The sequence below is a fragment of the Cavia porcellus genome, unplaced genomic scaffold (assembly GCF_034190915.1).
Source record: "Cavia porcellus strain 051 isolate PalLab524CR breed Dunkin Hartley unplaced genomic scaffold, mCavPor4.1 scaffold_1, whole genome shotgun sequence".
NCBI classification, from domain to species: Eukaryota; Metazoa; Chordata; class Mammalia; order Rodentia; family Caviidae; genus Cavia; species Cavia porcellus.
The window spans coordinates 107714609-107728648 of NW_026947484.1; the positions used below are offsets into that span (position 1 = coordinate 107714609).

The following is a 14040-nucleotide window of genomic DNA, read 5'->3' on the forward strand; positions in this document are numbered from 1 at the left end:
GGTGCAAAGAAACAGATAGGAAAGAAAGCAGCTCCTTTGCTCACTCTACTGCTTTGCCTGAAATAACTAGAGAAAGCAGGGGAAGAATGAAAGTTGGATTTAGCAGTGGAATCCCTCAAGACCCTAAAAGCAGCATACACATATGGGGCTCACCTGAAATTCTCGGCCGGCCGGGGGTTAGGAGGGAATGAGTTGCCCTGGGAGAATAGCTGTTGGGTAGCAGGGACAGTGCTGGAAGAGATGCCTTTACTCTGATCTGCGGACCAAAAGGAGTGGGGGGAGGGCCAGTCAAGGGGCTGTAGTATATAATTCAGCAAGCTCCTACTTACTCATGAGGCATTCTACGATTAAGTGGAAAAATGTTGGAAGATCACTGATTGGACAGTAACAGGTTCACGAGTAAGAATTTAAGAAATGAGAATTTTAAAAAAAGATTGAAAAAATATACCTGCATTGATGTTAGAATAGATTTCTGAAAATCTGGGATCTCTGTCCTGGGCAAATAGAACATCTGACTTTTCAAGGGTCTTGCTATGCTCGGGCCCTGTAGATGCCACAGGCTGAACAGAAACCTGTGGAATAAAATGATGAAAATAATCATTGAAAGTTTAACATAATTTATAAATTCTGAAATTCTTATAAAATACATACACTGACTGGCTCTAGGGGACATTGTTAAAGGAAATGTTCACTGTCCTCTTCAAAGATGATACACACTCACCTGGGAATGATTGTAGCTGGCTAATCCATCTCTTCCTGATACCATGTCCAATTCTGTTTGCTGTTGCTGCTGCCTATATGATAATCAGTGAGGAGAGAAACAGGAAAAAAAGATTTAAGAATCAATTGAAAGGGCCTCAAAAATAAATAAATAAATAAAACAAACCACCTAACAAAAAAATGAGATTGCAGATAGCCACCCCCTGGTGTTGTGTCTACTCACCAGATGATTATTTCACCATTTCTTACCTGGGTGCCAGTTGCCCTGAGCCCATCTCTAGGGGTAAATTAGCTGTAGAACCTAGCTGAGACCTCTGGACTGTGTTAGACAGTGTAGGCCGTGGTTCCTGGCTAGAATTCCTATGAAAATAAAGACAAAAACAGAGAAAGGGAAAAAAAAAAAAGGAATTTGACTGTACAGAAAGTTCTATATACTCATATGTGGGGGGGCTCACTAATCTTTAAAGTCTAATCCCGTATGTACCCACTCTCCATGATGAATCTATTATGTATTATAAACATATACTAATAAAAAATGTGTAATTCCATAATTCAAATTATGACAACATGATATAAATAGAAACTATATCCCAGGCACAAAGGTTCAACTTGTTTGACTTGTAACTCCTAGGTATTCAATACCTAGTTATTATGACCGAATATTTACTGTGTATTTTTAAAACTATAAGTAAAAAAGATACTGAAATGTTATCAAAGATTATCTGGCATATGATAATTTTTTCCTATCTCTCTATATCTTTCAATACCCTCCAAGTTAAAAAAAAAAATAAAGCCAGGTGTGATGGCATATACCTTTAATCCCCAGTTACTTTAGAGTCTGAGACAGAAGAATTGCAAATTCAAGATCATGTTAGGCAACTCTTGTCTCAAAAGAAAAAAGGAAAAGGGCTGAGGAATGTAGCTTAGTATTAGTTTGTCTAGCAAGTACAAGGCCATACCATAGTTTAATCCCCAGTATCACCACTATCCAAAAAAAAAAAAAAAAAAAAGTCACGGTGGGAAAATAATAATGTAAAAGAGAGGAAACAATTATTATCAGAATCTTAAATCCTTAAAAAGGTTTACATTTTTCAAAATTTGGAGATAAGAAATGTACTTCAGTGATAAGGTGTTTGCCTAAAATGCCTGAGAACATGTGTCTGACCCTAGCATTACCAAAACAACAACAAAAATAGAAAAAATTTTCAAAATTTAAACATAATGGAAACATAAACTGATGCTACTTTCTCAAAATCCCAGACACTCAGGATTGCAAGTTTGAGACTAGCTAAAGCAACATAGTGAGACCTGTTTCAAATTTAAAAGGGCTGGGGATGGTTCAGTGGGTAGAGCACTTGCCTAGCATGTGTGAGGCCCTAGGTTCCAACTTCAATACCACAAACAACAATGATTAAGACATATATTTGAGTTCTAAATTAATAAAAATTTCTGTGTACCATGCTTTACTGTTAGCAAAGAACTAAACTTCATGACCCCTAAATGTTGAATGGAATAATACTATTATCCCAGGTATCATTATTCATAATCAGACCTTCAAGAAATAGATTCAAAACTAGTTCTACCAAAGTGGCTTAAATGGTGAGAAGAGGTAACCTGACAACTGATAATCATTATAGCAGTATAGGTTTATGTCTAGATGCCCCCCTCCAAAGCCTCGTACAGTCATAGGTGGGATTTCAGAAGTGGCTGGATCCAGGATGTGTAATGCTAGAGCTATGGGTGACCCAACCTGGACATGGGTTACAGGCAGATAGCCTGGATCAAACATGAAGGCAAGTTTGGCTGCTACTGCTCATTGCTTCTTTACTGCTGTTTCTGCTGACTTTTGCCTGCTCTACTTTGCTATGGATTACTGCTCTCCCTGCAATGCCTCTCTGCCATACCACCCTGCCTTGGAGCCAGCTGACTATAGACTGAAACCTCTATAGAATATGAACCTAAACAAAACAAAGCAAAACCTTTCCTCCTTTAATTTTTGGGTGCTTGGTATTTTGTCTCAGCAACGAGATAACTAAGCTAGATATTGGTACGAAATAAACAGGGTTTTTATTGTGATTGTACCTGACTATATGGTTCAAAAGCCTTTGGAATGGATTATGGGAAGTTTGCAAAGGTTTGGAGGCAGTCCTAAAATGCTATAAGCTGCATGCGAATAGAAACTCAGGGCAAAACCTCTGAAACTATGAGGTAAAATCAATCTTTCTTCCTGCGCTTTTCTCAGGTTATTTGGCCACAGCAACAGAAAGCTAACATACCATGCAGCCTAGCAATTCTACCCCTGGGTATACAGTAAGAAGAATAAAAGCAGATTTTCATATAAAAACTAGTATGGCAATGTTTACAACAGCATTCAGAATGTGTTAAGGCACACAATGGTGTATTACTTGGAAATAAGAAATCAAGAACTGATACATGCTGTAACATGAGTGACCTTTGATATACTCCACACGTTACAATAATGTCACAAAGGAACGATTTATTCTATGATTCTACTTAAATGAAATGTCTAGAAAAGGACAATTTATAGAGGCAGTAAATTAAGAGGTTGTTAGAAGGCTTTAAAGAAAATGGAGAGAATGGAGAATGATGTTACTAATTTTTTTTTTGAGTCTGGATCTCCATAAGTAGTTTAGGCTGGTGTTGAACTCACTATGTAGCCCATGAGGGCCTTGAACTGGCAGGGATCATCTTGCCTCTGTCTTCCAAATGTTGGGTTTACAGGCATGTGCTACCATACCCAGCAGTGAATCACATTTCTTTAGCAAGAATGAAAATGTGCTGAAATCAGATTGTGACAATAATTAAACAATTGTGTGATACACTAAAACAGTATACTCTTTCATTGAGTGAACTGTACAGCATGTGAAATGTATCTTAATGAACAATCTTTTAAAAGATAAAAAAGAAATCTCAAACAAAGGAACAGAAACTAAGAGGATGGGATATAACTGTGGTCTAAGGCAAATCATAGTCCATAGACCAAATCCATTTCACTGCCTGTTCGAATAAAGGTTTATGGGAACAAAGCCATGTTAACTTAATTTCTCTATAAATATGTTCAAGCTGTAAATATCACAGTCCAATAGCTGTAATCTAGATGGTATGGCCCACAAAGTCTAAAATATCTACTACCTGGTCCTTTACAGAAAGAGTTTGCCCAATTCTGGCTCTAGATAAAAATTCTGACAGACTAAAACAATACATTGGTTATAAACAAGATCATAACACTGAAATTTATAAACAAATCCTTGCATCTAAAGACATACTCTGGATTAACGTTTATTAAAATCTTTTTCTACTTTGATCAACTGTATCAAATCCTGTAAGATGGAAAAGAAGGAACTTTAAATGGCAAGTTTTTAGTACTAGAAAAGAAGGAAACAGCTTTATCACATGCTTTTTTTTTGAACCAGGAATTGAACTCAGGACCTTGCACTTGCCAGGCAGGCACCATGCCACTGAGCTATACCCCCAGCACCAGAAATAGCTTTGTAAGGCTAAGCAGATTTAGCATGTGAAAAATGCCAACCCTGGAAAAGGGATGAAGGGTACATACTTCACATTGGTATTGGTACAGATGATGTACTCAATCTCATCTGAGTAAGGGTTCTGGAAGGTAAAGGAGCTCGTCCTCATCCAGAGCCATTCTCGAGTCTTAGACCGAAACCGGAACATGACAGACAGCACCTGGCCTTTTAACTTCACCACCTAAAAAGGTTTTCAAACTATCAGTGGAATTCAGGGGAAAAAAAACCCCTCCCATTAAATAAAAATTTTACCTTTCTACAACCCTAAGCCTCTTGTGGTGTTTTCCCTGAAGCACCTGTCTTTTTCAATGTTAAGACAACACAAGAAGGCTGTGGATGTAGCTCAGTGGTGGAGCATTTACCTAGAGTGCACAGGCCCTGGGTTTGATCCCCAGTACCAAACCCCACTCCCAAAAAACTCAAAACAACCAACCAAAATACCAAGTCAGGAAAAACTAGGTGACTAAATAAGGAAAAAGTGTATTTATCACTTTTCTTCCCAGAGTCCTGTGTGATCTGATCATCTTAGTTAAAAAAGAAAAACAATTACTTCCAAGAGACAGTGCTAGTTCCCTCATTTTTGTTGAAAAGTTTATTAAAGAAATGTTGAGCTACCTTTACAAATCTAAATCAGAAATTTAAGTTTAATGACACTGAAAATAGCTTGTGTATTACTCTTCCAACCTAGTTTTTCTCCTAGATTTGAGAATTTATTTTCACAGTACCCAGTATGAGTAAAATAAAAGTTTTAGTCCAATTTTACTTTTGCTTTATAAAAGTAATCTTCTGCACACAAAGTAATTTTAGGTTTCTTGTGGCATGAAATAGAAAGTAATCTTTTTTTTTTTTTTTTTTGCCTTTTGCCTTTTTATCGGTACCAGGGATCAAACTCATGACTGCCTGCTTACAAGGCATGCCGCTGAGCTAAATCCCCAGCCCCGAAAATAATCTTTTTATATTTCCTAACAGCAGCAAATAAATATACTACTATTACATGTCAACCACTGGGGCTATGTGCCTTATTTGCATTATCTTATTTAAACTTCCCAACTACTTTCTGAATATAAGTGCTATTATTATCCCTACTGTATCTATAAGGATTCTATAGAGACTCAGAGGTTAATTAACTTGTCTAACAAAAGCTGTTATCTAAAGCTAAGTCTATTAAATTCACCAAATATTTTTAAACTGTCAATTATCTATAAAAGAAATTTGGAAAATAAATGTTTCTACTGTACCCCACAGATTAATAAATTCTAGATATTTTACATAGTTTAAAGATAGTTCCTTGGGTAAAACTAGTTGGATACAGAACAGTAATTAGCCAAAGCCCAAACCGCTTGAACAAGCCAGGCTTGGTGCCACATGCCTCTAATCCCAGCACTTGGGAGGCTCAGGCAGGAAGATCACCACAAATTTGAGGCCAGCCTGGGATATACAGGGATATATAGCAAGTTCAAGGCCAGCCTATACTACACAGTGATATCTTGTCTCAAAAATAAATAAACAAATAAATAAGTGAAACTACTTTGATTTCATCCATAATTTGTAAGTATTATCTAAGTATAAAGAACATAAAACTGTTGTGCCTGCCACAGTACTCAATTAATCAGTGCTAACATAAGCATGGTGTAATGTGATAAACACACAGAAATGTAGCTTAAGATTTAAACCAGAAAAACAAAAGTCACCTGTTGGAAACTGTCTCTTAGAAGCTGCTGGTCTTCAGGATGACAGAATTCTACAATATTCTTTCCTAAGAGTTCCTAGAAGAGATAAAAAAGAGGATGATACAATCTACACTTTTATGCTTATCTAACTTGTTCTGTTCATTACCTGGGAACTGGATTTTATTTCTCCTGTATTAATCCTAAAATTATAAATAAGTGTGAAGGCAAAGAAAAAAAGACAAAAAAGATGAACTCTGTTACATACCTGGCTTCTGGCACATTTCCCTTTTTCAGAATACCACATACTTATTTTAATAGCACTTAGTACAGACAAAGTACAACTTACATTTATAATTCATCCTTTTAAAGTATATAACTGACCATTCCTAATAGTACAACCATTACTACAATCTAGTTTTATAACATGTTCACTGGAACAAAAAATTCCTTTATACAAAGCTCATATGTACTCATTCAATCCTTGTTTGTACCCTTCAGCGAATCACTCATCTGTTTTTTGCCTCTTTTTATTTTACCACTGCTAAAAATTTCAAACATAATCATTACATATGTAGTATTTTGGTTCTGGCTTATTTCACCCAGTCTAGCATTTGTGAAATTAGTCTATGTTGTTGCATGTATCAGTACTTTATTCTTTTTATTCCTTTTTTATGAGCATTTAAGTTGTTTCACTTTTTGGCTATTTTAAGTGATACAGCTATGAACATTTGTGTATAAATCTTTGTATGAACATGTTTTCACTTGTTTGGTAGATAATCAAAAGTAAAACTGCCAGGTTTTAAGTACAGGTTTAACTTTTAAGGAAACTGCCAAAATGTTTTGATAAACAAGCTATACCATCTTACATTTTTACTATGTATAAAGCATCTAGTTTCTATTCATTCTCAACATTTTTTGGTGGTAGCTATTCTAGTGGCCATATAATAGTATTTCATTGAGATTTTAATTTGCTCTTTCCTAATAATGAATGATGACGACGTTTATGTGCCATTCATATTTCTTTAGTGAAAGATCTTGTGCCCTTTTTACTAGGTGCTTGTCTTAATAAGTTCTAAGAGTTGCTTATATATTCCAGATACAAATCCTTTTTCCAGATGTATGATTTGTAAATATCTTCTCTCAGTTTGTATCTGATCTTTTTTACTGTCTTCTTCCTTGGAGAGAGGGTTGGCTTTTTGAGACAGTCTCACTATGTAGCTCAGGCCAGCCTCAAACTCACAGAGGTCATTCTGCCACCTGAGTGCTGGGATTACAGGCACATGCCATTACACCTGTTTTTGTTTTTTAAACAATAGAAAAGTGTATCTCAAAAAGTAAAAGACAAGAGTGAAGAAGAAACTGGCTCTCCTGAGTGAGCGTGGGCCAAGTAAAAAGAAAAAGCAAGATAAAAAATACCCGAGAGGACACACTATAAGCTATCCTGAGGAAAGCCATGACAGCGAATTACCTTCTTAATGATACCTTTTCATGAGAGCAATTTTAATTTTGATGAAATTAAATGTACCAATATTTTTACTAAAAAAAAGGTTTTTTTTTACTTTGTGTGTCATATTTTTAAGTATCATATGAAAAATCTATGCCTAAGACCAAAAAGATTTTCTCCCGGAAGTTTACTTGTAATTAACTTTTAAACATTTTGTCCTTTTAGGTGATTCTATGTAGTGTGAGGTAACACATAAGGATTTTTTACAATGGATGTACAATTGTTCCAGCATTTGTTGGAAACAGCTCTGCAATGAACTGTCTTGGCACCTTGCTGAAAATCAACCGACTATAAATGTAAAAATCTAATCTGTTGACCAAAATATCTATCCTAACACTAATAGCACATTGTCTTTATAACAAGCTTTGTAACCAGGTGTTCAATCAGGTAGTATAAGTCCTCCAACTTTGTCTTTCACTTACCGATCATCTCACATTGTTACAGCCCTAAGTATCACTACAGCACTGACAGTTTTTTTGTTTTGTTTTGTTTTTTGTCTTTTTGAGACAGAGTGTCACTATGCAGTTCAGGCTGGCCTTGATCTCACTCTGTAACCTAGGCTGGTCTTGAACTCACAATAATCTTCCTGTCTCAGCCTCCTGAGTGCTGGGATTACAGGTATGTGTCACAACACTCAACTGACAGTCATGAAAGTTTAATCAGTCAATTAAGGGATAGTTAACAGGTCTGTCAAGTGGATAAGTTATAACAATGGTAAATTTGTGTATTTTATAGGTTACTATTCCTTTAGGTCATCATATCAGTATAATCAATTAGAATAATCACTTTAAAATGTTAAAAAATTAGCACTTGACAGCAACAAAAATGAATACATATTTGTGCCTTCTGCTTCTACAAACCATATTTCTCCAGAGGAAATAATACTCTTGGTAGAAAGAATAAATTTAGCTACTGATAGACTAAGACTATTTATTTTTCTGAACTAGAGCTGATATGCTTTGGTTATTTCTAGAAATACATAATTATGTAACCTCAACATTGGCAAGGGAAAACAAAGGCCTAAGGGTGGGTGATGGAACAGTTGCAGCTCCTCACCTGTGGCTGGTAGCCAACAGTGGCCACACAACGGTGATCCACAAAAGTGAATATCCCCTCAATGTTGTGGCGGGAGATGAACTCTGTCGGTTGACAAACATTACTCATGTCTGTACAATTAGGAGAACTAGTTACCTAAGAGTGGAGAGATAAAAGTTAAGTGAAATTATGCCATTCTTTATAGATGTATTTTGGACCTTCTCATAGGTATTTACATAGTATGAAGACTCTTAGTTGCAAGAATTTCTAAACTTTCACATCTCATCCTAAGAGGGAAAAAGTAGTAATCACAATCAGATAAAAGTCAGCTTTACTCCTACTTATGTGCCTTTTAACAAATTAGTAAACAAAAAATGAATTCAACTCAAAGCCCATTTATTTTTATTTGACTATCTTATCTACATAGGAAAATTACAGTTTAAGTAACCAAGAGACTTATCTTTGCTTAGAAGACTCAAAATAATTCCACTTGCCTACTATTAGTTATGCAATGATAAAAGGGATTTTTTTTCCTAGATTAACATGATTCTACATGTCTGTAATCCTAGCAGTGCTAGATTATAGGATGATGTTCTGCCTGTAATGACCAGCAGAGGTAAGAAGTTCACCAATTTTGAGCCCAGCCTGGACAACTTAACAAGATCCTGTCTCGAGTTTTTTTTTTTTTTTTTTTTAAGTTTTTCTTAATGGGCTAGGGATATAGCTAGTGTGAAGGCCTTGGATCCCCAGTAACGAAGGGAAAAGAAGTAGAGGGAGATTAACTACAAATAGAAACTTTAGCATTATAAAACTAAAATGAAGAGGGGATAGGAACAGGCTACAGGAGGCTATGAAAGGAGGATCACTTGAACTTAGAAGTTCGAGACCAGGCTTGGCGACATAGCAGAACCCATTATTAACAAAAAGATAAGAGGAAAAGAATTCTCTCTTCACATTCTTCAAGTTTTGCTAAACTGAAGAGGAGCAATGTTCACTATGAACACTGTATTTCCTCAAATGTTCAGAATTTTATGAAATTCTCCATTTGTATTCAACTAGTAAAAGAAAACTAACATGAGTAAGTTCTCAAGGAAAGTTCTTCTAAATGAAGAGACAAGGATATGGAAAAATCACACTTGCCTGCAATCTGCCAATGGCAACCAGGCAAAACTTGCTCCCCTGGCCAGCCTCTGGGTCATCATCTGGGAGGGAAACACCTTTAGGAAGGTGAGATGAAAGGAATAAGACATTTCATGAAAGTTTTCAAAAGTCAGGTGAGTTAAGATTCAAAACGCATTTTAAGTATGAAGAATCTAGGGATACAGCAAGAGAATGATGAATGGTAACAATAAACAATTACACAGAATTTACCGTATGTGTTTTACCTGTAAATATGTGTTTGTATAAAGACTAATATACTTAACCCATGTAAACTATAATAAACTAGGGAGTACAAATTCCTCCCAAAGAAATCTAAAAACCACACTGGCCAAATCACACATAAAGGCAAATTTTCTGTGACTGCATCACAGACAGATAGATGTCTTGCCAAACCTATGATTTTTAAAGTAAGTGAACAAACACCAATAGTTCTTTATGACCATTGGAGAAGACAGAAGTTCTACATATAGAAAGGGAAGTATATACTCTCCTCTATTCTTTGCATAGTTATCTTCTTTTTATCCAAAAAACTAGTTATTTCCCTGAGAGTCATACAAAATCATAAAAGAGCACATATACTTCAAATATAATTTTGTATAATATATAGACTAAAAAGTTCAAATGTCACTACCTACACTATTTTAATTTTTCATGTCATATACCAGGCACTGAGATGCTTTCCTTACATTAAATCTAATATTCATAGTTACTCCATATAGGATATATTATCACCAAATTAAAGATAAGAAAAAGGTTAAGCAACTTACTCTAGGTTGCATCATTAGAAAAAAAAAAAAAAAGCCAGAACTCAAACACAGATTTTCCAAATAAAAGTTTAATGTCTTCTTAAAAATATATTATATATTATATATTATATATTATATATTTTATTATATATACTACCTAACTTCTTTTAGTTTTTGTCTCCCCAAAATCTCTACTTTTCAATAATGCCCATCAAACATGGGAGAAATAGAGGTGGTAAGATATAGAAGTTTATGGCAAGTGAATTTAACTTTTTTCTTCCCACTTTTTACTAGTGTATTTCTGTGATACACGGTAAACACACTCACCATGGCAAACTGGCACGTATACATGCTGTATCTCCGTCTTTTTTACTGTATCTTCCCCGACACTCCCCTTCTTTCTCCTCCTATTCCTGGATTCCCCTCCCATAGCCATAAGGTCTATCTCCCTGTTTCCTGTAAGTTATTTTTTAATCTTTTAAAAAGCTGATCTCTAAGCCGCAACCACCTCTCATATTTAAATAAGACCTCAAGTTCAAATAAAGCTAGTCTGCTTTTAGCTTGACTCAGAGTCTTTGCAGGGACTATCATCTTTATCAGTAATTACAAGTAAGTCATCTTCCCACTATTGCTTAATTGTATTAAATGTTAATGTTTCTTTGCAACAACTGCTTAGAACATAGGCATTCAGTACATATTACGAAGAACTGTCACATTTAAAAAGTATTCTCTTAAGCCTGGCACAGTGGCACACATGTGTGGATCCAGCTACTTGGGAAACCGAGGAGGGAGAACTGCTTGGCCCAAGAGTTTAATGGAACAACACAGAAACACTACTTTTAAAGACGAAATTTTAAGTATTTTTAAAAACTACGCTCTCAGTTGGGTGTGGTGGCTCACACCTGTAATCCCAGTACTGGGAAGGCTGAGGCAGGAGGATCATTGGGAATTTGAGGCCAGCGTGGGCTACAAAGGTGAGTTCAAAGCCAGCGTGAACTGCACAGCAAGACAGTCTGTCTCAAAAATACCAAAAAAACAAAAGCAAAAACAAAAACCCATATTCTCTAATATAACCAATAATGAGTCATTTTCAAGTTTTAGCAACCCATCTCCCAACTAGAATATAATAAAACCAATAATGGATGTGAGGATGTCTTTATCTCGCTTTTTTTCAACTTAAACCAACTACATTTCATATACCAGCTACACAATAAATGTAACAACTAAATGCTGATAACTTTCTTGGGCTCTCTGAAGAACTTTCCTACCTGCTGGAGGCCAGGCCTTGATGTAGCCTGTGCAGTGGACAACTACAAAGTGAGGTTCTCCATCCTTCACAGATCCAAGTCCATTCCTAGAAGAGTTACAAAAGTCAGGGAGAAAACACTACAAAAGAAATGCTGCCTTTGACCTTCCGCTCTTGAGTGTTTAGAAAATAGGCCAAGCATGGTGGTACACACCTGAAATCCCAGCCCCTGGGAGGCTGATGTAGGTGGATCCCTGCAAATTCAAGGTCAGTTGGGGTTACACAGGGAGTTTAAGGCCAGCCTGAACTACCTAGCAAGATTCTGTCTCAAGACACCAAAAATAGATAAATAAATAAAACCAAAGGAATAAAATCCCATACCAACAAACCAAACAAATAAAAATGAAAACAGAATTAACTAGATCATCAAAAATACTTAGACCATATTTTCAACCCTTGCCAAGTAAAACAACTAATGGTACTGACTGAAGCACGAGGAAAATAGGTAAGCAGGACAAACAAGAAAAGATTTAAATCTTAGGAAAATATTCCAGAAAAAAAAGTAACTATGACGTAAAGGATGAAGATGAAAGCTGCTAAAGGCAGAGCTGTAGTAAGTTAGATGACAAAGGGATGCTCTCTACCATCCCTTTGGTCTTTACTGCTTACCTGCATCTATTTCTCACAAAGCTCAATCTGTTCATGGAGACTGGGTCCACGGAGCTATTACCACACCTATTTTAAAGAACAAGGAGATTAAAAGTTACGCTACATTATCAATGAACTTTTCTTAGTAAGAACAGGACAACCTGCTTTGGGTACAATTAGACACAGAACACTCCTAACAATGTTCCTAACAAGAAAAAGGACAAAGGTGAAGTCAGATTTGGTATTTCTAAAACTTAAAAGTATCCTAGAATTTGAAGTTAAAAATTGTTTCACAGCCCAAATCTTTGTAGCCCACGCTGGCCTCAAATTGTTGCAGCAGCCCATGTCTATATTCTGAGAGGCCAAGGCAACAGGTAGACCACAAGTCCTTTGTGGGCAACTTAGTGACAACTTGTCTCAAAATAAAAGGGGCTGGAGATACAGCTCAGTGCTGTATGGTAGTCATAGGAGTGTTATCTCATATGCTCTGCAAAAGCAGAGATCCTCTACATCCAAAGTTGATCAAGCTTCTCAATCTTTTCTGTAAAGGATCAAAAGGTGAATATTTTCAGCTTTGTGAGCCTACAATCCATTATTGTAAGTAATGAGCTCTGGCATTATGGTGTGAAAGTAGCCATAGGAAATATATGGGAATGAGCATGGCTATGTTCCAATAAAATTTATTTACAAAGAGATATGCTTTGTTGACTCCTGCTTTATGGGAACCCTGATGTATCCCTATATTTCATTATTACTAACCTTGCTCCTGCCTACCTCTTTACATTAGCCACACCCACATGCTGGGACATTCTCTCCAATTTTACTTTCCCCCCCTCATCTCTTTAAAATAAAACCAATAAAAAAACTTGCATAGACTTCAATATGTGCTATGTTCTAAATATCTTCACATTAACTCATCTAACCATCATACCTTTATGAAGTCAATATTAGTATCATCTCCAACATTACAAGATAAAATCAAAGCATAAAGAATTCATGTAACCTGTCCAAGGTTTCAGAAGATGTCAAAGCTGGAATTCGAATCCACGGAATAGTATAGATTCAAACACAATCCAGCAGTCAGATCCAGGGACTACTCTAAAGCATTAACACAATTTTCTACCTTTTCCAGGAAACCTTTGTCTTTTTTCTTCTTTTTTACTTTTGTTTGGTTTTGGTTTTGTTTGTTTGGTTTTGGGTTTCTCACAATAGGCTCTCACTACGTAGCTCAGGCTGGCCTTGAATTGGTTGCAACCCTTTTGCTTTAGCCTCCAAGTACGGGATTATAAGTGTATGCCATAATTCTCAGCCCCTTAATATTCTACCTATCATCTGTATTAAGCATCTTCTCAGTATAATGTAGCTGGACTTTAGAATACAACCTGAACTTACTTTGTGACTGTAGTTAAGAAAGACCTTTCCAAGAGATAGCTTAGTGGTAGTGTGCTTGCCTAGCCCATGTGAGGACTTGGGTGGGAGTCAGAAAAGAGAAGAGAGGGACTGGGGGTTGGAGAGTGGGCAGAGGGAGAGAGTGAATGTTTTCCCTTCTCTTTCCCCTCCCACATGCCTGGCACACACTCTACCATTTGAAGTACACCCCCAACACTGAGAGATGACTTTTCCACCTATGTAGAATAGACCATCATCCTTTCTGCAGAACCCTAAAATGTACACTATAGCATATAATTCATAAACACTAAATAATAATTTAAAGACGTAAAGATCTTTGTCTTAAATTTCTTACCTAATAATAACAATAATG

General features: G+C 36.2%; 1 protein-coding gene across 1 annotated transcript in view; it reads right to left on the bottom strand.

Moving 5' to 3' along the window:
- The window catches only part of Arnt (aryl hydrocarbon receptor nuclear translocator), a gene marked incomplete at its 5' end in the record, with an annotated part of 38103 nt that overhangs the window by 4304 nt on the left and 19759 nt on the right, over positions 1 to 14040 (bottom strand). Inside the window, 10 exon segments of the mRNA NM_001173098.1 lie at positions 154 to 256; positions 449 to 572; positions 722 to 794; positions 970 to 1080; positions 4298 to 4449; positions 5960 to 6034; positions 8499 to 8633; positions 9618 to 9694; positions 11653 to 11738; positions 12300 to 12365. Coding sequence (NP_001166569.1) covers positions 154 to 256; positions 449 to 572; positions 722 to 794; positions 970 to 1080; positions 4298 to 4449; positions 5960 to 6034; positions 8499 to 8633; positions 9618 to 9694; positions 11653 to 11738; positions 12300 to 12365 — 1002 coding nt within the window.